Raw genomic sequence first — 25,866 nt, forward strand, 5'->3', positions numbered from 1 at the left:
ATGTTATTATTGCACACAGAGTGAGTCCATGTGACGTGTTAAGCACATTTCTACTCCTGAACTTATTTAGACTGACCGTAACAAAGGGGTTTGATGTGTCACATGCAGCAAAATGCTGAACACCAACTATGCAGTTAAGAAAAATACACCTTAAGTCAAATATAAGAAAGAAAAGTAACAAATAATTAAAGAACAGCAGTACAATAACAAGGCTGTATACAGGAGGTACCAGTACAGAGTCAATGTGGAGGCTATATACAGGGTATTACGGTACAGAGTCAATGTGGAGGCTATATACAGGGGGTACCGGTACAGAGTCAATGTGGAGGCTATATACAGGGGGTACCAGTACAGAGTCAATGTGGAGGCTATATACAGGAGGTACCGGTACAGAGTCAATGTGGAGGCTATATACAGGGTGTACCAGTACAGAGTCAATGTGGAGGCTATATACAGGAGGTACCGGTACAGAGTCAATGTGGAGGCTATATACAGGGTGTACCAGTACAGAGTCAATGTGGAGGCTATATACAGGGGGTACCGGTACAGAGTCAATGTGGAGGCTATATACAGGGTGTACCAGTACAGAGTCAATGTGGAGGCTATATACAGGAGGTACCGGTACAGAGTCAATGTGGAGGCTATATACAGGGGGTACCGGTACAGAGTCAATGTGGAGGCTATATACAGGGGGTACCGGTACAGAGTCCATGTGGAGGCTATATACAGGGGGTACCGGTACAGAGTCAATGTGGAGGCTATATACAGGGTATTACGGTACAGAGTCAATGTGGAGGCTATATACAGGGGGTACCGATACAGAGTCAATGTGGAGGCTATATACAGGGTGTTACGGTATAGAGTCAATGTGGAGGCTATATACAGGGGGTACCGATACAGAGTCAATGTGGAGGCTATATACAGGGTGTTACGGTATAGAGTCAATGTGGAGGCTATATACAGGGGGTACCGATACAGAGTCAATGTGGAGGCTATATACAGGGGGTACCGGTACAGAGTCAATGTGGAGGCTGTATACAGGGGGTACCGGTACAGAGTCAATGTGGAGGCTATATATAGGGTATTACGGTACAGAGTCAATGTGGAGGCTATATACAGGGTATTACGGTACAGAGTCAATGTGGAGGCTGTATACAGGGGGTACCGGTACAGAGTCAGTGTGGAGGCTATATACAGGAGGTACCGATACAGAGTCAATGTGGAGGCTATATACAGGGTATTACGGTACAGAGTCAATGTGCAGGCTATATACAGGGGGTACCGGTACAGAGTCAATGTGGAGACTATATACAGGGGGTACCGGTACAGAGTCAATGTGGAGGCTATATACAGGGGGTACCGATACAGAGTCAATGTGGAGGCTATATACAGGAGGTACCGATACAGAGTTAATGTGGAGGCTATATACAGGGGGTACCGGTACAGAGTCAATGTGGAGACTATATACAGGGTATTACGGTACAAAGTCAATGTGGAGGCTATATACAGGAGGTACCGATACAGAGTCAATGTGGAGGCTATATACAGGGGGTACCGATACAGAGTCAATGTGGAGGCTATATACAGGGGGTACCGATACAGAGTCAATGTGGAGACTATATACAGGGTATTACGGTACAGAGTCAATGTGGAGGCTATATACAGGGGGTACCGGTACAGAGTCAATGTGGAGGCTATATACAGGGGGTACCGGTACAGAGTCAATGTGGAGGCTATATACAGGGGGTACCGGTACAGAGTCAATGTGGAGGCTATATACAGGGGGTACCGATACAGAGTCAATGTGGAGGCTATATACAGGGGGTACCGGTACAGAGTCAATGTGGAGGCTATATACAGGGGGTACCGGTACAGAGTCAATGTGGAGGCTATATACAGGGGGTACCGGTACAGAGTCAATGTGGAGGCTATATACAGGGGGTACCGATACAGAGTCAATGTGGAGGCTATATACAGGGGGTACCGGTACAGAGTCAATGTGGAGGCTATATACAGGGGGTACCGGTACAGAGTCAATGTGGAGGCTATATACAGGGGGTACCGATACAGAGTCAATGTGGAGGCTATATACAGGGTATTACGGTACAGAGTCAATGTGGAGGCTATATACAGGGGGTACCGGTACAGAGTCAATGTGGAGGCTATATACAGGGGGTACCGATACAGAGTCAATGTGGAGGCTATATACAGGGGGTACTGATACAGAGTCAATGTGGAGGCTATATACAGGGGGTACCGATACAGAGTCAATGTGGAGGCTGTATACAGGGGGTACCGATACAGAGTCAATGTGGAGGCTATATACAGGGGGTACCGATACAGAGTCAATGTGGAGGCTATATACAGGGGGTACCAGTACAGAGTCAATGTGGAGACTATATACAGGGTATTACGGTACAGAGTCAATGTGGAGGCTGTATACAGGGGGTACCAGTACTGAGTCAATGTGGAGACTATATACAGGGGGTACCAGTACAGAGTCAATGTGGAGGCTATATACAGGGGGTACCAGTACTGAGTCAATGTGGAGACTATATACAGGGGGTACCAGTACTGAGTCAATGTGGAGGCTATATACAGGGGGTACCAGTACAGAGTCAATGTGGAGGCTATATACAGGGGGTACCAGTACTGAGTCAATGTGGAGGCTATATACAGGGGGTACCAGTACTGAGTCAATGTGGAGACTATATACAGGGGGTACCAGTACTGAGTCAATGTGGAGGCTATATACAGGGGGTACCGGTACAGAGTCAATGTGGAGGCTATATACAGGGGGTACCGGTACAGAGTCCATGTGGAGGCTATATACAGGGGGTACCAGTACTGAGTCAATGTGGAGACTATATACAGGGGGTACCAGTACTGAGTCAATGTGGAGGCTATATACAGGGGGTACCGGTACAGAGTCAGTGTGGAGGCTATATACAGGGGGTACCGGTACAGAGTCAATGTGGAGGCTATATACAGGGTATTACGGTACAGAGTCAATGTGGAGGCTATATACAGGGGGTACCGATACAGAGTCAATGTGGAGGCTATATACAGGGTGTTACGGTATAGAGTCAATGTGGAGGCTATATACAGGGGGTACCGATACAGAGTCAATGTGGAGGCTATATACAGGGTGTTACGGTATAGAGTCAATGTGGAGGCTATATACAGGGGGTACCGATACAGAGTCAATGTGGAGGCTATATACAGGGGGTACCGGTACAGAGTCAATGTGGAGGCTGTATACAGGGGGTACCGGTACAGAGTCAATGTGGAGGCTATATACAGGGTATTACGGTACAGAGTCAATGTGGAGGCTATATACAGGGTATTACGGTACAGAGTCAATGTGGAGGCTGTATACAGGGGGTACCGGTACAGAGTCAGTGTGGAGGCTATATACAGGAGGTACCGATACAGAGTCAATGTGGAGGCTATATACAGGGTATTACGGTACAGAGTCAATGTGCAGGCTATATACAGGGGGTACCGGTACAGAGTCAATGTGGAGACTATATACAGGGGGTACCGGTACAGAGTCAATGTGGAGGCTATATACAGGGGGTACCGATACAGAGTCAATGTGGAGGCTATATACAGGAGGTACCGATACAGAGTTAATGTGGAGGCTATATACAGGGGGTACCGGTACAGAGTCAATGTGGAGACTATATACAGGGTATTACGGTACAAAGTCAATGTGGAGGCTATATACAGGAGGTACCGATACAGAGTCAATGTGGAGGCTATATACAGGGGGTACCGATACAGAGTCAATGTGGAGGCTATATACAGGGGGTACCGATACAGAGTCAATGTGGAGACTATATACAGGGTATTACGGTACAGAGTCAATGTGGAGGCTATATACAGGGGGTACCGGTACAGAGTCAATGTGGAGGCTATATACAGGGGGTACCGGTACAGAGTCAATGTGGAGGCTATATACAGGGGGTACCGGTACAGAGTCAATGTGGAGGCTATATACAGGGGGTACCGATACAGAGTCAATGTGGAGGCTATATACAGGGGGTACCGGTACAGAGTCAATGTGGAGGCTATATACAGGGGGTACCGGTACAGAGTCAATGTGGAGGCTATATACAGGGGGTACCGATACAGAGTCAATGTGGAGGCTATATACAGGGGGTACCGGTACAGAGTCAATGTGGAGGCTATATACAGGGGGTACCGGTACAGAGTCAATGTGGAGGCTATATACAGGGGGTACCGATACAGAGTCAATGTGGAGGCTATATACAGGGTATTACGGTACAGAGTCAATGTGGAGGCTATATACAGGGGGTACCGGTACAGAGTCAATGTGGAGGCTATATACAGGGGGTACCGATACAGAGTCAATGTGGAGGCTATATACAGGGGGTACTGATACAGAGTCAATGTGGAGGCTATATACAGGGGGTACCGATACAGAGTCAATGTGGAGGCTGTATACAGGGGGTACCGATACAGAGTCAATGTGGAGGCTATATACAGGGGGTACCGATACAGAGTCAATGTGGAGGCTATATACAGGGGGTACCAGTACAGAGTCAATGTGGAGACTATATACAGGGTATTACGGTACAGAGTCAATGTGGAGGCTGTATACAGGGGGTACCAGTACTGAGTCAATGTGGAGACTATATACAGGGGGTACCAGTACAGAGTCAATGTGGAGGCTATATACAGGGGGTACCAGTACTGAGTCAATGTGGAGACTATATACAGGGGGTACCAGTACTGAGTCAATGTGGAGGCTATATACAGGGGGTACCAGTACAGAGTCAATGTGGAGGCTATATACAGGGGGTACCAGTACTGAGTCAATGTGGAGGCTATATACAGGGGGTACCAGTACTGAGTCAATGTGGAGACTATATACAGGGGGTACCAGTACTGAGTCAATGTGGAGGCTATATACAGGGGGTACCGGTACAGAGTCAATGTGGAGGCTATATACAGGGGGTACCGGTACAGAGTCCATGTGGAGGCTATATACAGGGGGTACCAGTACTGAGTCAATGTGGAGACTATATACAGGGGGTACCAGTACTGAGTCAATGTGGAGGCTATATACAGGGGGTACCGGTACAGAGTCAGTGTGGAGGCTATATACAGGGGGTACCGGTACAGAGTCAGTGTGGAGGCTATATACAGGGGGTACCGGTACAGAGTCAGTGTGGAGGCTATATACAGGGGGTACCGGTACAGAGTCAGTGTGGAGGCTATATACAGGGGGTACCGGTACAGAGTCAATGTGGAGGCTATATACAGGGGGTACCGGTACAGAGTCAGTGTGGAGGCTATATACAGGGGGTACCGGTACAGAGTCAATGTGGAGGCTATATACAGGGGGTACCGGTACAGAGTCAATGTGGAGGCTATATACAGGGGGTACCGGTACAGAGTCAATGTGGAGGCTATATACAGGGGGTACCGGTACAGAGTCAATGTGGAGGCTATATACAGGGTGTTACGGTACAGAGTCAATGTGGAGGCTATATACAGGGGTACCGGTACAGAGTCAATGTGGAGGCTATATACAGAGGGTACCGATACAGAGTCAATGTGGAGGCTATATACAGGTGGTACCGGTACAGAGTCAATGTGGAGGTTATATACAGGGTGTACCAGTACAGAGTCAATGTGGAGGCTATATACAGGGGGTACCGGTACAGAGTCAATGTGGAGGCTATATACAGGGGGTACCGGTACAGAGTCAATGTGGAGGCTATATACAGGGGGTACCGATACAGAGTCAATGTGGAGACTATATACAGGGGGTACCGGTACAGAGTCAATGTGGAGACTATATACAGGGGGTACCGGTACAGAGTCAATGTGGAGACTATATACAGGGGGTACCGGTACAGAGTCAATGTGGAGGCTATATACAGGGGGTACCGGTACAGAGTCAATGTGGAGGCTATATACAGGTGGTACCGGTACAGAGTCAATGTGGAGGTTATATACAGGGTGTACCAGTACAGAGTCAATGTGGAGGCTATATACAGGGGGTACCGGTACAGAGTCAATGTGGAGGCTATATACAGGGGGTACCGGTACAGAGTCAATGTGGAGGCTATATACAGGGGGTACCGGTACAGAGTCAGTGTGGAGGCTATATACAGGGGGTACCGGTACAGAGTCAATGTGGAGGCTATATACAGGGGGTACCGGTACAGAGTCAATGTGGAGGCTATATACAGGGGGTACCGGTACAGAGTCAATGTGGAGGCTATATACAGGGGGTACCGGTACAGAGTCAATGTGGAGGCTATATACAGGGTGTTACGGTACAGAGTCAATGTGGAGGCTATATACAGGGGGTACCGGTACAGAGTCAATGTGGAGGCTATATACAGAGGGTACCGATACAGAGTCAATGTGGAGGCTATATACAGGTGGTACCGGTACAGAGTCAATGTGGAGGTTATATACAGGGTGTACCAGTACAGAGTCAATGTGGAGGCTATATACAGGGGGTACCGGTACAGAGTCAATGTGGAGGCTATATACAGGGGGTACCGGTACAGAGTCAATGTGGAGGCTATATACAGGGGGTACCGATACAGAGTCAATGTGGAGACTATATACAGGGGGTACCGGTACAGAGTCAATGTGGAGACTATATACAGGGGGTACCGGTACAGAGTCAATGTGGAGACTATATACAGGGGGTACCGGTACAGAGTCAATGTGGAGGCTATATACAGGGGGTACCGGTACAGAGTCAATGTGGAGGCTATATACAGGTGGTACCGGTACAGAGTCAATGTGGAGGTTATATACAGGGTGTACCAGTACAGAGTCAATGTGGAGGCTATATACAGGGGGTACCGATACAGAGTCAATGTGGAGGTTATATACAGGGTGTACCAGTACAGAGTCAATGTGGAGGCTATATACAGGTGGTACCGGTACAGAGTCAATGTGGAGGTTATATACAGGGTGTACCAGTACAGAGTCAATGTGGAGGCTATATACTGGGGGTACCGGTACAGAGTCAATGTGGAGGCTATATACAGGGGGTACCGGTACAGAGTCAATGTTCGGGGGCACTGGTTAGTTGAGGTAATATATATACACTACCGGTCAACAGTTTTAGAACACCTCATTCAAGGGTTTTTATTTATTTTTACATTGTAGAATAACAGTGAATTGACTACAGGACTATTGACATATGGAATCAAGTAGTGACCAAAAAAAATAGTTAAACAAATCAAAATATATTTCATATTTGAGATTCTTCAAATAGCAGCCCTTTGCTTTGATGACAGCTTTGCACACTCTTGGCATTCTCTCAACCAGCTTCATGAGGTAGTCATCTGGAATGCATTTCAATTAACAGGTGTGCTGCCTTAATTTATGGAATTTATTTCCTTAATACGTTTGAGCCAATCAGTTGTGTTGTGACATGGTAGGTGTGGTATACAGAAGATAGCCCTATTTAGTAAAATACCAAGTCCATATTATGGCAAGAACAGCTCAAATAAGCAAAGAGAAACAACAGTCCATTATTACTTTAAGACACGAAGGTCAGTTAATACGGAAAATTTCAAGAACTTTTAACGTTTCTTCAAGTGCAGTCGCAAAAACCGTCAAGCGCTGTGATGAAACTGGCTCTCATGAGGAGCGTCACAGGAATGGAAGACCCAGAGTTACCTCTGCTGGAGAGGATAAGTTCATTAGAGTTAACTGTCTCTCATGAGGACCGCCACAGGAATGGAAGACCCAGAGTTACCTCTGCTGCAGAGGATAAGTTCAGTAGAGTTAACTGGCTCTCATGAGGAGCGTCACAGGACAGGAAGACCCAGAGTTACCTCTGCTGCAGAGGATAAGTTCATTAGAGTTAACTGGCTCTCATGAGGACCGCCACAGGAAAGGAAGACCCAGAGTTACCTCTGCTGGAGAGGATAAGTCCATTAGAGTTAACTGGCTCTCATGAGGACCGCCACAGGAAAGGAAGACCCAGAGTTACCTTTGCTGGAGAGGATCAGTTCATTAGAGTTAACTGGCTCTCATGAGGACCACCACAGGAAAGGAAGACCCAGAGTTACCTCTGCTGCAGAGGATAAGTTAATTATAGTTACCAGCTTCAGAAATTGCAGCCCAAATAAATGCTTCACAGAATTCAAGTAACGGACACATCTCAACATCAACTGTTCAGAGGAGACTGTGAATCAGGCCTTCATGGTCAAATTGCTGCAAAGAAACCACTACTAAAGGACACCAATACGAAGAAGAGACTTGCTTGGGCCAAGAAACACGATCAATGGACATTGGACCACTAGATATTTGTCCTTTGGTCTGGAGTCCAAATTGGAGTGTATGATCTGTATGATCTATATAGTAGATGTTAGTGTATGATCTATATAGTGTATGATCTATATAGTAGATGTTAGTGTATGATCTATATAGTAGATGTTAGTGTATGATCTATATAGTGTATGATCTATGTAGTAGATGTTAGTGTATGATCTATATAGTAGATGTTAGTGTATGATCTATATAGTAGATGTTAGTATGTAATCTATATAGTAGATGCTAGTGTATGATCTATATAGTAGATGTTAGTGTGTGATCTATATAGTGTATGATCTATATAGTAGATGTTAGTGTATGATCTATATAGTGTATGATCTATATAGTAGATGTTAGTGTATGATCTATATAGTAGATGTTAGTGTATGATCTATATAGTGTATGATCTATATAGTAGATGTTAGTGTATGATCTATATAGTGTATGATCTATATAGTAGATGTTAGTGTATGATCTATATAGTGTATGATCTATATAGTAGATGTTAGTGTATGATCTATATAGTAGATGTTAGTGTATGATCTATATAGTAGATGTTAGTGTATGATCTATATAGTGTATGATCTATATAGTAGATGTTAGTGTATGATCTATATAGTGTATGATCTATATAGTAGATGTTAGTGTATGATCTATATAGTAGATGTTAGTGTATGATCTATATAGTAGATGTTAGTGTATGATCTATATAGTGTATGATCTATATAGTAGATGTTAGTGTGTGATCTATATAGTGTATGATCTATAGAGTAGATGTTAGTGTATGATCTATATAGTAGATGTTAGTGTATGATCTATATAGTGTATGATCTATATAGTAGATGTTAGTGTATGATCTATATAGTGTATGATCTATATAGTAGATGTTAGTGTATGATCTATATAGTGTATGATCTATATAGTAGATGTTAGTGTATGATCTATATAGTGTATGATCTATATAGTAGATGTTAATGTATGATCTATATAGTGTATGATCTATATAGTAGATGTTAGTGTATGATCTATATAGTAGATGTTAGTGTATGATCTATATAGTGTATGATCTATATAGTAGATGTTAATGTATGATCTATATAGTGTATGATCTATATAGTAGATGTTAGTGTATGATCTATATAGTAGATGTTAGTGTGTGATCTATATAGTGTATGATCTGTATGATCTATATAGTAGATGTTAGTGTATGATCTATATAGTGTATGATCTATATAGTAGATGTTAGTGTATGATCTATATAGTGTATGATATATATATTGTAGATGTTAGTGTATGATCTATATAGTAGATGTTAGTGTATGATCTATATAGTGTATAATCTATATAGTAGATGTTAGTGTATGATCTATATAGTAGATGTTAGTGTATGATCTATATAGTAGATGTTAGTGTATGATCTATATAGTAGATGTTAGTGTATGATCTATATAGTGTATGATCTATATAGTAGATGTTATTGTATGATCTATATAGTAGATGTTAGTGTATGATCTATATAGTAGATGTTAGTGTATGATCTATATAGTGTATGATCTATATAGTAGATGTTAGTGTATGATCTATATAGTGTATGATCTATATAGTAGATGTTAGTGTATGATCTATATAGTGTATGATCTATATAGTAGATGTTAGTGTATGATCTATATAGTAGATGTTAGTGTATGATCTATATAGTAGATGTTAGTGTATGATCTATATAGTGTATGATCTATATAGTAGATGTTAGTGTATGATCTATATAGTGTATGATCTATATAGTAGATGTTAGTGTATGATCTATATAGTAGATGTTAGTGTATGATCTATATAGTAGATGTTAGTGTATGATCTATATAGTAGATGTTAGTGTATGATCTTTATAGTGTATGATCTATATAGTATATGTTAGTGTATGATCTATATAGTAGATGTTAGTGTATGATCTATATAGTAGATGTTAGTGTATGATCTATATAGTAGATGTTAGTGTATGATCTATATAGTAGATGTTAGTGTATGATCTATATAGTGTATGATCTATATAGTAGATGTTAGTGTATGATCTATATAGTAGATGTTAGTGTATGATCTATATAGTAGATGTTAGTGTATGATCTATATAGTAGATGTTAGTGTATGATCTATATAGTAGATGTTAGTGTATGATCTATATAGTAGATGTTAGTGTATGATCTATATAGTGTATGATCTATATAGTAGATGTTAGTGTATGATCTATATAGTGTATGATCTATATAGTAGATGTTAGTATATGATCTATTTTTTTTTTACTGTTATTGAACAAACATTTTGAATGCCTGACCCTGCCCTATACACGTTGATGTCTGTCGTCTGGGCAATTATACCTGTCAGTCTGAGTCTCCCATCCACTGTGCCTCAACAGATGTGTAGTCAAGACCTCCTATAACTCCTCAACAGATGTGTAGTCTATGCCTCCTATACCTCCTCAACAGATGTGTAATCTAGACCTCCTATAGCTCCTCAACAGATGTGTAGTTGAGACCTCCTACCTCCTCAACAGATGTGTAGTCTAGACCTCCTATAACTCCTCAACAGATGTGTAGTCTAGACCTATAACTCCTCAACAGATGTGTAGTCGAGACCTCCTACCTCCTCAACAGATGTGTAGTCTAGACCTCCTATAAATCCTCAACAGATGTGTAGTCTAGACCTCCTATAACTCCTCAACAGATGTGTAGTCGAGACCTCCTATAACTCCTCAACAGATGTGTAGTCTAGACCTCCTATAACTCCTCAACAGATGTGTAGTCGAGACCTCCTATAACTCCTCAACAGATGTGTAGTCTAGACCTCCTATAGCTCAACAGATGTGTAGTCGAGACCTCCTATAACTCCTCAACAGATGTGTAGTCTAGACCTCCTATAACTCCTCAACAGATGTGTAGTCGAGACCTCCTATAGCTCCTCAACAGATGTGTAGTCTAGACCTCCTTTCTCCTATAGCTCCTCAACAGATGTGTAGTCTAGACCTCCTATAGCTCCTCAACAGATGTGTAGTCTTGACCTCCTATAGCTCCTCAACAGATGTGTAGTCTAGACCTCCTTCGTCCTATACCTCCTCAACAGATGTGTAGTCTAGACCTCCTATAGCTCCTCAACAGATGTGTAGTCTAGACCTCCTATAGCTCCTCAACAGATGTGTAGTCTTGACCTCCTATAGCTCCTCAACAGATGTGTAGTCTAGACCTCCTTCGTCCTATACCTCCTCAACAGATGTGTAGTCTAGACCTCCTATAGCTCCTCAACAGATGTGTAGTCTAGACCTCCTATAGCTCCTCAACAGATGTGTAGTCTAGACCTCCTATAGCTCCTCAACAGATGTGTAGTCTAGACCTCCTATAACACCTCAACAGATGTGTAGTCTAGACCTCCTATAGCTCCTCAACAGATGTGTAATCTAGACCTCCTATAGCTCCTCAACAGATGTGTAATCTAGACATCCTATAACTCCTCAACAGATGTTTAGTCGAGACCTCCTACCTCCTATAGCTCTTCAACAGATGTGTAGTCTAGACCTCCTATAACTCATCAACAGATGTGTAGTCTAGACCTCCTATAACTCCTCAACAGATGTTTAGTCTAGACCTCCTATAACTCCTCAACAGATGTGTAGTCTAGACCTCCTATAACTCCTCAACAGATGAGTAGTCTAGACCTCCTACCTCCTCAACAGTAGATGCTACTGCTGTTTTCATGCCACAGCAGCCCTGTGCGTGTTCCCGCTCCGTCGAGCACGCCCCCGCCCAGTAGCAGCGTGCACATCGTGTGCGCGCAGGACCCTTCCCTAGACTACAAGACAGTACCAAACCCAGCCTGGAGCCTGACGCAGGGTAGCGCACCCAGAGAACAGAGAGAGAGAGAGAGAGAGAAGATGGACGGAGTGGGATCGTTCGGAGCGGGCCTGGCGGGTGCTGCCTTCGACCCGGTTTCCTTCATCAAGCAGCCGACCACCATCCTCAGGGTCTTGTCCTGGGTAAGAGACCGACAGATAACGGGGTCTGTCGCGGCGTCCTCCCTCGGCCTGCCGCTCGGTGGCGAGTGATCGCTCCGTAGAGCGCCGCAGATAAGAGCCTGGAAACGGCAGTAGGCTTATAGATGGACGGGGTCCAGGGGAGAGGAGGCTGTCGAAGAACGGTCCATCCTGTTCAGATACACGGATATGTACCATGTTTTAGAACCTCCGGTCGTTTTATAACACAGATTTGTAAAGAATGTCAAAAAATGAATGTGGCCTTAAAATGTATTGAATTTGGTAACTAGACTGTTGCGTTGAGAGAAACGTATCTGTGTGATGTCTATCACTATATCATAGTGTTATTATTATATCCCGTGTGTGTATATAGGCTGTGGGTTTGTGATATGGATCATTCCACCGCCACTCCTCGGGAGGGGGCCGTATAGTGGCGTCGCATCCTCGCTCTCTCTATTCGCCAGTGTGGATCATTCTCCATGTGTTAATACCCCGGGTGGTTTGTCGTTATAGTGACCGGATAGTTCTACTACATAGTGACGATATATACACATGTGTTAATACCCCGGGTGGTTTGTCGTTATAGTGACCGGATAGTTCTACTACAGAGGATATATACACATGTGTTAATACCCCGGGTGGTTTGTCGTTATAGTGACCGGATAGTTCTACTACAGAGGATATATACACATGTGTTAATACCCCGGGTGGTTTGTCGTTATAGTGACCGGATAGTTCTACTACAGAGTGACGATATATACACACGTGTTAATACCCCGGGTGGTTTGTCGTTATAGTGACCGGATAGTTCTACTACAGAGGATATATACACATGTGTTAATACCCCGGGTGGTTTGTCGTTATAGTGACCGGATAGTTCTACTACAGAGGATATATACACATGTGCGATCTACAGCGCCTTGGAAAAGGATTTGTCCCCTTTCTGATTTTCTCTATTTGTGAATATTTTTTAAACTGAACGTTATCAGGTGTTCAACCAAAACCTAATATTAGATAAAGGGGAACCTGCGTTTACAAATAACAAATAAATGTTATATGTATTTTATTTAATTAATACATTAAATAAGTCTGCACTTTTGGTCCACACAGGTGTACCCCCAACCCCGTCCCTCTTCTCCCTCCCCTCTCCTCTTCAGGTATTCTCCCTGGTGGTGTTTGCCTCTATAGTGAACGAGGGCTATGTGAACCAGGGTAGTGAACGTCTCTTCTCCCCCTCCCCTCCCCTCTCCTCTCCTCTTCAGGTATTCTCCCTGGTGGTGTTTGCCTCTATAGTGAACGAGGGCTATGTGAACCTGGGTAGTGAACGTCTCTTCTCCCCCTCCCCTCTCCTCCCCTGGTATTCTCCCTGGTGGTGTTTGCCTCTATAGTGAACGAGGGCTATGTGAACCTGGGTAGTGAATGTCTCTTCTCCCCCTCTCCTCTTCAGGTATTCTCCCTGGTGGTGTTTGCCTCTATAGTGAACGAGGGGTATGTGAACCTGGGTAGTGAACGTCTCCACTGTGTGTTCAATAAGAACGCTGATGCGTGTAACTACGGAGTGTTCTGTGGTCTGGTGGGCTTGTTGCTGTGCTCCTTCTTCTTCCTGTTGGATGTGAAGTTTCAACAGATCAGCTCTATTAAGGACAGGAAGAAGGCTGTGATGCTGGAGGTCGGGGTTTCAGGTAGGCTAAAACACACAGACGGACACTCTTTATTTCAATGTGTATGCTGTGATTGGTTGGCTGTCCTCTGACTGTGTGCTGTGATTGGTGGTTTTCAGGTTTCTGGACGTTCCTGTGGTTTGTGAGTTTCTGTTTCCTGGCCAATCAGTGGTCTAGGACCGCCCCTGAGGACCTGCCACTCAACCAGGGGGCTGACGCAGCCAGGGCCTCTATCGCCTTCTCATTCTTCTCCATCCTCACCTGGGTACACACACACACACACACACACACACACTCACACTCACTCACTCACTCACTCACACACACACACACACCCACCCCCTATAGCTGCTCCAGGGGCACTGCACTGTGGCATTGTACTTCTCATTCTTCTGCTCCTCCTCTCCTTCTCCTCCTACTCCTCTTCCTTCTCCTCTTAATTATTCTGCTCCTACTCTCCTTCTCCTCCTACTCTTCCTTCTCCTCATACTCTTCCTTCTCCTCTTCATTGTTCTGCTCCTCCTCTCCTCCTCCTACTCCGCTTCCTTCTCCTCCTCCTCTTCATTCTTCTTCTCCTTCTCTTCCTTCTCCTTCTCCTCCTCCTCCCCATTCTTCTCCTCTTCCTTCTCCTCCTCATTCTTCTTCTCTCCTTGTTCTTCATCTCCCTCCAGGCTGGTCTGACTGTGCGTGCAGTCCAGAAATATCTCCTGGGAACAGACATGACCCTCTTCACCACCGACCATCTGGACGGAGTCGCCCCGGTAACACCATACCCCCCCACCACCACCGGGGGCACCATCGAGCCCAGCGACAACTACCAGAGCCCCCCGTTCACAGAGGGGCTGGAAGCCCCTGCCCCCACATACCAGGTCCCCATATACTAGTCCCTCTCTGTCCCCACATACCAGGACCCCATATACTAGTCCCTCCCTGTCCCCACATACCAGGTCCCCATATACTAGTCCCTCCCTAGTCCCCACCTCCCTGTCCCCCTAGTCCCTCCCTGTCCCCATATACCAGGTCCTATCCACTAGAGAACATAGTGCTGGAAGCGCTGAAGGGGACCTAGTTACATGTACAGTCCCTCCATGGTAATGTTTTTAAGGGGATGTTCTGTTCTTGGGTTCGGTGTTATCTGCATGTTCTGTAAGACTGACTAAGTGCCAAACTGTCTTGTGTGTCTGACAGTGACTGTAGATAGTAACTTTCACCACTATGATGTTAACGTGACCAAGTGCAATATCTCCCTCCACCCAGTAGCCACTCTGCCGACCAGTCATACACTATTCCCTATGTAGTGCATTAATGATGGCCAGCTGAGCCTTTACCACCAGTGCACTTTGTAAGGTAATAGTGGTTTCAGATGCGCCCTAAACTAATGTGTGCAAACATCACAGAAGATTCTGACTTGTTTATGTTTACATTCTAGAAGTGGTTTGTTTACGTTCTAGAAGTGGTTTGATTACATTTAGAAGCTATTTATTTACGTTCTAGAAGCTGTTTGTTTACGTTCTAGAAGTGGTTTGTTTACATTTAGAAGCTGTTTGTTTACGTTCTAGAATCTTTTTATGTTTATTTTCTAGAAACTGTTTGTTTACATTCTAGAAGCTGTTTGTTTACATTCTAGAAGCTGTTTTTACATTCTAGAATACTTTTATGTTTCTTTTCTAGAAGCTGTTTGTCATTCTGGAAGCTGCCAAACTGCCCTGCTAGTTGTCTTCCTTCACAGAGCATCAGTCAGTCAGCTACCCAGAGATAAACTAGACATACCATGATGGCTCTTTATTACTGTATATACCCTGGGTCTGGGTCTCTCTAAATCTGCTCTGTGGAATACAACCGTGCCCATTGTTACCATGGTGACAACACACCCACACACACTCACTAGTGAACCTCACTGCCCAGTGTGTGTGTCTGGTGTGTGTGTGTGTGGTATTTGTTGTTTCAGGTCTGAAGAAAAAGAAAGACAAGTAAAGCGTTCTTCTGTTGGTGGTGTTCCGGAACAGAGGTGTTCCGGAACAGTCTGTCTCACCATCTTGTACAGTGTCTCTAGGTGAAGCCTAGACATTACATGTCACTGTCTGTATTGACAGTCATATTACATATTATATTACAATTCAAGAGGTTTTGTGTTTGTTGATATAACAGTCAACAGATGAATATAATGCTGAACATAACTGACCTCCAGAAAGCCTCGTCTGTGGTGCCATCTGCTCCTTGTAACACTAGCGGTGTAACAGCGCCCTCTAGCTGCCGAGGGACTCGAGCTTTTAAAGGCCCAATGCTGCAGCTATTTTTTATCTGAATATCAAATCATTTCTGACGAATTAGTACATTTCTGTGATTCCTTTTGACCATTTTAATTGAAAACAAACAAAAAAATAGCTTCTTAGCAAAGAGTAATATCTCAAGCAATAATTTTGCTAGGACTGTCGGAGTGCTGAGGTGGAAACTAGCTGTTATTGTCAGAGAGATTTCAAACTCTCTTATTGGTCTATTAACGAATTAACCGCCTGGTGACGTCACCAGGCAGGCCAAAACTCCATCCCACCAAAACAGACTGAAATTTCAGACGGTCTTTTCAAACAGCTCTTCAACTAAAACGGCGTTATGAATTTCACAGTATTATTCCAACATCATAGCGTGGAAATATATCAAACACAGGAACGTTTTTGACTGCCTTGGGCCTTTAAAATAAGTTTAAAAGTGATGAATGTAATATTGTGTGGGCAAAATGTTCTGTTGAATTCTGTGTAATTGTGAATTTTGATTTAAAGAGCCGTTTGTTTTGATTTTAAAATTCATTTGATCTGAATTGATATGGAAAAACGTTGATTTACCCCTAAAAAAAACCCTGAAAGGTTGAATAAATTGACTTACACATAGGACCTACAGTATAATGAACGGAGTTCTATGTTCAGATAAAGAGGATTTTCAGTATGTAGATCAGGGACGGGCAACTCAAGGATGGCCAATATACAGTACCAGTCAAAAGGTTGGACACACCCACTCATTCCAGGGTTTTTATTTATTTGTAATACTATTTTCTACATTGTAGAATAATAGTGAAGACATCAAAACGATTAAATACTCCCTATTAATGTAGAATGTCCTCTGGGTCTAATAGACCTATTAAGGATTAATCGTATAACTTTTCAAATGTATTCCCTTTTAAATGTGGCGTAAACACAACCAGTCATGTTTTCAGCTGATTGTCAAACAATCACTTCCCTAAAAGGTGCTCCTGTTGGCTTGCCGCGCATGTTTGTCCACTGTGCGCCGGTCGTTTGATGAATGGAAAGAGATCTGTTACAAAATAAACGAGAAGTGTAATGACATTCAGTGATTGTCGATGGTAACCATTAGGCTTGTAGTCTGAATTGATGCGTCCGCTGCTGTAAGAGCGCGTCTGTCTCTCTGCCTTGGTAGACATGTTGTCGAACGCAATTTGGAGGGAATACTGCCCGTTTTAATGTCAATTCGCTCATTTTCATGCAGCTGACATGCGGTAATGTTAATCCTTAAGAGTTTGAGTTTAGTGCGTCAATCTCAGTAACATAATACAAAAATCCCCATCTAAACGTGTCAGTTTAAAGATAGAGATGGTTATTTTTGCCTGGGCTCAATGCACCGCATCCTCCTGTCGGGATTCCGCATCAGCGGGGGAAGGTGGCCGAGCTAAAGCAGTGTTTGACAGAACATGAGACATCCCGAAAATCAGAGAACCGTTTGGGCTTCTCCGTTTAGCTCTACGAACCCCACAAGTGTCATAGGACTCCTCTGAGGGAAACCAGGTACCGGTACAAAAACAATCAATACATGGAAGTATGTAGGTAGTTTTGTTAAATATGTCCAAAAAACTACAACATTTCCTGATCTTATATCTCCTAGATATACAGAACCAATCAAACGTTTGGACACACCTACTCATTCAATGATGTTTTATTTTTTTAAAAACTGTTTTCTACATTGTAGAATAATAGTGACGATGTCAACTATGAAACAACACATGGAATCAAGTAGTAACCAAGAAAGTGTTAAACAAATCAAAATATATTTTAAATTTGAGATTCTTCAAAGTAGCCACCCTTTGCCTTGATGACAGCTTTGCACACTCTTGGCATTCTCTCAACCAGCTTCACCTGGAATGCTTTTCCAACATTCTTGAAGGAGTTCCCACATATGCTGAGCACTTGTTGGCTGCTTTTCCGTCACTCTGCGATCCAACTCATCCCGAACCATCTCAATTGGGATGAGGTCAGGTGATTGCGGAGGCCAGGTCATCTGATGCAGCACTTCATCACTCTCCTTCATCAAATAGCCCTTACCCAGCCTGGAGGTGTGTTGGGTCATTGTCCTGTTGAAAAATCAATGATAGTCCCACTAAGCCCAAACCAGATGGGATGGCGTATCGCTGCAGAATGCTGTGGTAGCCATGCTGGTTAAGTGTGCCTTAAATAAATCACAGACAGTGTCACCAGCATTTCAGTTGAATACATTCAGTGGGACAACTGACTAGGTATCCCCCTTTCCCAAAGCACCCCTACACCATCTCCTCCTCCATGCTTCGCGGTGGGAACCACACATGCAGAGATCATCCTTTCACCTACTCTGCATCTCACAAAGACACGGTTGGAACCAAAGATCTCAAATTTGGACTCACCAGATCAAAAGGACAGATTTCCACCGGTCTAATGTCCATTGCTTATGTTTCTTGGCCCAAGCAAGTCTCTTCTTATTGGTGTCATTTAGTAGTGGTTTCTTTGCAGCAATTCAACCATGAAGGCTTGATACACGCAGTCTCCTCTGAACAGTTGATGTTGAGATGTGTCTGTTACTTGAATTCTGTGAAGCATTTATTTGGGCTGCAATCTGAAGTGAGGTTACCTGTAATCTCTTTGCTTCTTGCCATAATGTGGACTTGGTCTTTTACCAAATAGGGCCATCTTCTGTTTCCCACCCCTACCTTGTCACAACACAACTGATTGGCTCAAACGCATTAAGAAGGAAAGAAACTTCACAAATGAACTTTTAACAAGGCACACCTGTTAATTGAAAAGCATTCCAGGTGACTACCTCATGAAGCTGGTTGAGAGAATGCCAATAGTGTGCAAAGCTGCCATAAAGGCAAATATATTATGATTTATTTAACACTTTTTTGGTTACTGCATGATTCCATATGTGTTATTTCATAGTTGATGTCTTCACTATTATTCTACAATGTAGAAAATAGTAAAAATAAAGAAAAACCCTGGAATGAGTCGGTGTGTCCAAACTGTTGACCGGTACTGTAGGACAGACACTTCAAAAACCTTGTTTCGTATCATTTCTTGTTTTGCCATTGCTGAATGTGTTATTCAATGTGTTTCTATAGGTCATTAGTAGTAATAATAAATATTAAAGGCCAAATTCAATATTTGAAATGGCTCCATACGGAACACAGTTACTTACTCTACACATCACAGCGTGTCTGTTCTATATCCTATAATTCTATGTTGTGTTGATGGTCTCAGTACTCTAGTCTGAGTGATAGAGGGGTCAGGAGGAGGGGTCAGGAGACAGGGAGGAGGGGTCTGGAAACAGGGAGGAGGGGTCTGGAGACAGGGAGGAGGGGTCAGGAAACAGGGAGGAGGGGTTAGGAGACAGGGAAGAGGGGTCTGGAGACAGAGAGGGGTCTGGTCTGTAGAATAAGGAATAATTTCAGATCAACTCATTTCTGTCCTGTTGATCCTCCCAAACACACTCTGCCTGTGTGTGTGTGTGTGTGTGTGTGTGTCCACTCCAGTGCTGTTGGTAGTAAAGTATCTCAGTGTGTATTATAGAAGTGGTCGTCAAGCCGTCTGTAGTGCTTTAGTATTATAATAACTCTGTTGGAAATGGACCAATCACATGTGATCTGACCCTGGTTGTTGTTTTTAAAGGTGTAGCACCTCAATGTGCCCATTACGTACAGAGGTCCTTCCATTGTTCTCCTCTCTGAATGTCTGACTGCTGTCAGATCACCTCACTGAAATAAAGCAGAACATTTTTCATGACTGGTCTCTGTTGTGTTACTTCTATAAAAAAGGTCCCCCCTTCTTTTGTGTTACGTCTATAAAGGTCCCCCTTCTGTTGTGTTACGTCTATAAAGGTCCCCCTTCTGTTGTGTTACGTCCATAAAGGTCCCCCTTCTGTTGTGTTACGTCCATAAAGGTCCCCCCTTCTGTTGTGTTACGTCCATTAAGGTCCCCCCTTCTGTTGTGTTACGTCCATAAAGGTCCCCCTTCTGTTGTGTTACGTCCATTAAGGCCCCCCTTCTGTTGTGTTACGTCCATTAAGGCCCCCCTTCTGTTGTGTTACGTCCATTAAAGAAATGTACGTAAATATTCAGACCCTTTGTTTTGAGACTCAAAATTGAGGTCAGGTGCTTCCTGTTTCCATTGATCATCTTTGAGATGTTTCTACAACTTGATTGGAGTCCACCTGTGATGAATTCAATTGATTGGAAATGATTTGAAAAGGCACACACCTGTCTATATAAGGTCCCACAGAGTATGTCAGAGAAAAAACCAAGCCATGAGGTTGAAGGAATTGTCCGTAGAGCTCCGAGACAGGATAGTCTTGAGGAACAGATCTGGGGAAGGGAACCACCAAAACATTTCTGCCATATTGATGGTCCCCAAGAACACAGTGGCCTCCATCATTCTGAAATGGAAGAAGTTTGGAACCACCAAGACTCTTCCTGGAACTGGCCGCCCGGCCAACTGAGCAATCGGGGGAGAAGGACCTTGGTCAGGGAGGTGACCAAGAACCCGATGGTCACTCTGAAAGAGCTCCAGAGATCGTCTGTGGAGATGGGAGAAACTTCCAGAAGGATAACCATCCCTGCAGCACTTCACGAATCAGAAGCCACTCCACTAGGGTAGGGGACAACAGTATGGTGTAGACAGACTAGGACCTCCTCTAACACTAGGGTAGGAGACAGACTAGGACCTCCTCTAACACTAGGGTAGGGGACAGACTAGGATCTCCTCTAACACTAGGGTAGGGGACAGACTAGGACCTCTAACACTAGGGTAGGGGACAGACTAGGACCTCCTCTAACACTAGGGTAGGAGACAGACTAGGACCTCCTCTAACACTAGGGTAGGAGACAGACTAGGACCTCCTCTAACACTAGGGTAGGAGACAGCAGTATGGAGGAGACAGACTAGGATCTCCTCTAACACTAGGGTAGGGGACAGACTAGGACCTCCTCTAACACTAGGGTAGGGGACAGACTAGGACCTCCTCTAACACTAGGGTAGGGGACAGACTAGGACCTCCTCTAACACTAGGGTAGGGGACAGACTAGGACCTCCTAACACTAGGGTAGGGGACAGACTAGGACCTCCTCTAACACTAGGGTAGGGGACAGACTAGGACCTCCTCTAACACTAGGGTAGGAGACAGACTAGGACCTCCTCTAACACTAGGGTAGGGGACAGACTAGGACCTCCTCTAACACTAGGGTAGGGGACAGCAGTATGGAGGAGACAGACTAGGACCTCCTCTAACACTAGGGTAGGGGACAGACTAGGACCTCCTCTAACACTAGGGTAGGAGACAGCAATATGGAGGAGACAGACTAGGATCTCCTCTAACACTAGGGTAGGAGACAGACTAGGATCTCCTCTAACACTAGGGTAGGGGACAGACTAGGACCTCCTCTAACACTAGGGTAGGGGACAGACTAGGACCTCCTCTAACACTAGGGTAGGGGACAGACTAGGACCTCCTCTAACACTAGGGTAGGGGACAGACTAGGACCTCCTCTAACACTAGGGTAGGAGACAGACTAGGACCTCCTCTAACACTAGGGTAGGGGACAGACTAGGATCTCCTCTAACACTAGGGTAGGGGACAGACTAGGACCTCTTCTAACACTAGGGTAGGAGACAGACTAGGACCTCCTCTAACACTAGGGTAGGGGACAGACTAGGACCTCCTCTAACACTAGGGTAGGGGACAGACTAGGACCTCCTCTAACACTAGGGTAGGAGACAGACTAGGACCTCCTCTAACACTAGGGTAGGGGACAGACTAGGACCTCCTCTAACACTAGGGTAGGAGACAGACTAGGAACTCCACTAACACTAGGGTAGGAGACAGACTAGGACCTCCTCTAACACTAGGGTAGGGGACAGCAGTATGGAGGAGACAGACTAGGACCTCCTCTAACACTAGGGTAGGAGACAGACTAGGACCTCCTCTAACACTAGGGTAGGAGACAGACTAGGACCTCCTCTAACACTAGGGTAGGGGACAGACTAGGACCTCCTCTAACACTAGGGTAGGGGACAGCAGTATGGAGGAGACAGACTAGGACCTCCTCTAACACTAGGGTAGGAGACAGACTAGGACCTCCTCTAACACTAGGGTAGGGGACAGACTAGGACCTCCTCTAACACTAGGGTAGGGGACAGACTAGGACCTCCTCTAACACTAGGGTAGGGGACAGACTAGGACCTCCTCTAACACTAGGGTAGGGGACAGACTAGGACCTCCTCTAACACTAGGGTAGGGGACAGACTAGGACCTCCTCTAACACTAGGGTAGGGGACAGACTAGGACCTCTAACACTAGGGTAGGGGACAGACTAGGACCTCTTCTAACACTAGGGTAGGGGACAGACTAGGACCTCTTCTAACACTAGGGTAGGGGACAGACTAGGACCTCTTCTAACACTAGGGTAGGGGACAGACTAGGACCTCCTCTAACACTAGGGTAGGGGACAGACTAGGACCTCCTCTAACACTAGGGTAGGGGACAGACTAGGACCTCCTCTAACACTAGGGTAGGGGACAGACTAGGACCTCCTCTAACACTAGGGTAGGGGACAGACTAGGACCTCCTCTAACACTAGGGTAGGGGACAGACTAGGACCTCCTCTAACACTAGGGTAGGAGACAGACTAGGACCTCCTCTAACACTAGGGTAGGGGACAGACTAGGACCTCCTCTAACACTAGGGTAGGGGACAGACTAGGACCTCCTCTAACACTAGGGTAGGAGACAGACTAGGACCTCCTCTAACACTAGGGTAGGGGACAGACTAGGACCTCCTCTAACACTAGGGTAGGAGACAGACTAGGACCTCCTCTAACACTAGGGTAGGGGACAGACTAGGACCTCCTCTAACACTAGGGTAGGGGACAGACTAGGACCTCCTCTAACACTAGGGTAGGGGACAGACTAGGACCTCCTCTAACACTAGGGTAGGAGACAGACTAGGACCTCCTCTAACACTAGGGTAGGGGACAGACTAGGACCTCCTCTAACACTAGGGTAGGAGACAGACTAGGACCTCCTCTAACACTAGGGTAGGAGACAGACTAGGATCTCCTCTAACACTAGGGTAGGGGACAGACTAGGACCTCCTCTAACACTAGGGTAGGAGACAGACTAGGACCTCCTCTAACACTAGGGTAGGGGACAGACTAGGACCTCCTCTAACACTAGGGTAGGGGACAGACTAGGACCTCCTCTAACACTAGGGTAGGGGACAGACTAGGACCTCCTCTAACACTAGGGTAGGGGACAGACTAGGACCTCCTCTAACACTAGGGTAGGGGACAGACTAGGACCTCCTCTAACACTAGGGTAGGGGACAGACTAGGACCTCCTCTAACACTAGGGTAGGGGACAGACTAGGACCTCCTCTAACACTAGGGTAGGGGACAGACTAGGACCTCCTCTAACACTAGGGTAGGGGACAGACTAGGACCTCCTCTAACACTAGGGTAGGAGACAGACTAGGATCTCCTCTAACACTAGGGTAGGGGACAGACTAGGACCTCCTCTAACACTAGGGTAGGGGACAGACTAGGACCTCCTCTAACACTAGGGTAGGGGACAGACTAGGACCTCCTCTAACACTAGGGTAGGGGACAGACTAGGACCTCCTCTAACACTAGGGTAGGGGACAGACTAGGACCTCCTCTAACACTAGGGTAGGGGACAGACTAGGACCTCCTCTAACACTAGGGTAGGGGACAGACTAGGACCTCCTAACACTAGGGTAGGGGACAGACTAGGACCTCCTCTAACACTAGGGTAGGGGACAGACTAGGACCTCCTCTAACACTAGGGTAGGGGACAGACTAGGACCTCCTCTAACACTAGGGTAGGGGACAGACTAGGACCTCCTCTAACACTAGGGTAGGGGACAGACTAGGACCTCCTCTAACACTAGGGTAGGAGACAGACTAGGACCTCCTCTAACACTAGGGTAGGGGACAGACTAGGACCTCCTCTAACACTAGGGTAGGAGACAGACTAGGACCTCCTCTAACACTAGGGTAGGAGACAGATTAGGACCTCCTCTAACACTAGGGTAGGGGACAGACTAGGACCTCCTCTAACACTAGGGTAGGGGACAGACTAGGACCTCCTCTAACACTAGGGTAGGAGACAGACTAGGACCTCCTCTAACACTAGGGTAGGGGACAGACTAGGACCTCCTCTAACACTAGGGTAGGGGACAGACTAGGACCTCCTCTAACACTAGGGTAGGGGACAGACTAGGACCTCCTCTAACACTAGGGTAGGGGACAGACTAGGACCTCCTCTAACACTAGGGTAGGGGACAGACTAGGACCTCCTCTAACACTAGGGTAGGGGACAGACTAGGACCTCCTCTAACACTAGGGTAGGGGACAGACTAGGACCTCCTCTAACACTAGGGTAGGGGACAGACTAGGACCTCCTCTAACACTAGGGTAGGGGACAGACTAGGACCTCCTCTAACACTAGGGTAGGGGACAGACTAGGACCTCCTCTAACACTAGGGTAGGGGACAGACTAGGACCTCCTCTAACACTAGGGTAGGGGACAGACTAGGACCTCCTCTAACACTAGGGTAGGGGACAGACTAGGACCTCCTCTAACACTAGGGTAGGAGACAGACTAGGACCTCCTCTAACACTAGGGTAGGGGACAGACTAGGACCTCCTCTAACACTAGGGTAGGGGACAGACTAGGACCTCCTCTAACACTAGGGTAGGGGACAGACTAGGACCTCCTCTAACACTAGGGTAGGGGACAGACTAGGACCTCCTCTAACACTAGGGTAGGGGACAGACTAGGACCTCCTCTAACACTAGGGTAGGGGACAGACTAGGACCTCCTCTAACACAAGGGTAGGGGACAGACTAGGACCTCCTCTAACACTAGGGTAGGGGACAGACTAGGACCTCCTCTAACACTAGGGTAGGGGACAGACTAGGACCTCCTCTAACACTAGGGTAGGGGACAGACTAGGACCTCCTCTAACACTAGGGTAGGGGACAGACTAGGACCTCCTCTAACACTAGGGTAGGGGACAGACTAGGACCTCCTCTAACACTAGGGTAGGGGACAGACTAGGACCTCCTCTAACACTAGGGTAGGAGACAGACTAGGACCTCCTCTAACACTAGGGTAGGAGACAGACTAGGACCTCCTCTAACACTAGGGTAGGGGACAGACTAGGACCTCCTCTAACACTAGGGTAGGAGACAGACTAGGACCTCCTCTAACACTAGGGTAGGGGACAGACTAGGACCTCCTCTAACACTAGGGTAGGGGACAGACTAGGACCTCCTCTAACACTAGGGTAGGGGACAGACTAGGACCTCCTCTAACACTAGGGTAGGGGACAGACTAGGACCTCCTCTAACACTAGGGTAGGGGACAGACTAGGACCTCCTCTAACACTAGGGTAGGGGACAGACTAGGACCTCCTCTAACACTAGGGTAGGGGACAGACTAGGACCTCCTCTAACACTAGGGTAGGGGACAGACTAGGACCTCCTCTAACACTAGGGTAGGAGACAGCAGTATGGAGGAGACAGACTAGGATCTCCTCTAA

The 25,866-nt window shown here is 45.6% G+C and overlaps 1 protein-coding gene across 1 annotated transcript; it reads left to right on the forward strand.

The window, feature by feature from the left end:
* Positions 1-12,088: 12,088 nt before the first annotated feature.
* Positions 12,089-20,028, forward strand: syngr3a (synaptogyrin 3a). The gene is made up of 4 exons (XM_036972289.2): positions 12,089-12,340; positions 13,785-14,019; positions 14,118-14,263; positions 14,670-20,028. The coding sequence occupies exons 1-4, from the start codon at positions 12,239-12,241 to the stop codon at positions 14,880-14,882; spliced, it is 696 nt and encodes a 231-aa protein (XP_036828184.1). The 5' UTR covers positions 12,089-12,238; the 3' UTR covers positions 14,883-20,028.
* The last annotated feature ends 5,838 nt before the right edge of the window (positions 20,029-25,866 follow it).

Source organism: Oncorhynchus mykiss, chromosome 13 (genome assembly GCF_057628025.1).
Source record: "Oncorhynchus mykiss isolate SJ-2025 chromosome 13, ASM5762802v1, whole genome shotgun sequence".
Classification (NCBI taxonomy): domain Eukaryota; kingdom Metazoa; phylum Chordata; class Actinopteri; order Salmoniformes; family Salmonidae; genus Oncorhynchus; species Oncorhynchus mykiss.

Bases quoted from the DNA above. Each gene is read 5' to 3' on its own strand.
- syngr3a (XM_036972289.2), top strand. From the start codon at position 12,239: ATGGACGGAGTGGGATCGTTCGGAGCGGGCCTGGCGGGTGCTGCCTTC. The intron at 14,020-14,117 runs GTAGGCTAAAAC...GGTGGTTTTCAG, and splicing joins GCTGGAGGTCGGGGTTTCAG to GTTTCTGGACGTTCCTGTGG. The intron at 14,264-14,669 runs GTACACACACAC...ATCTCCCTCCAG, and splicing joins TCTTCTCCATCCTCACCTGG to GCTGGTCTGACTGTGCGTGC.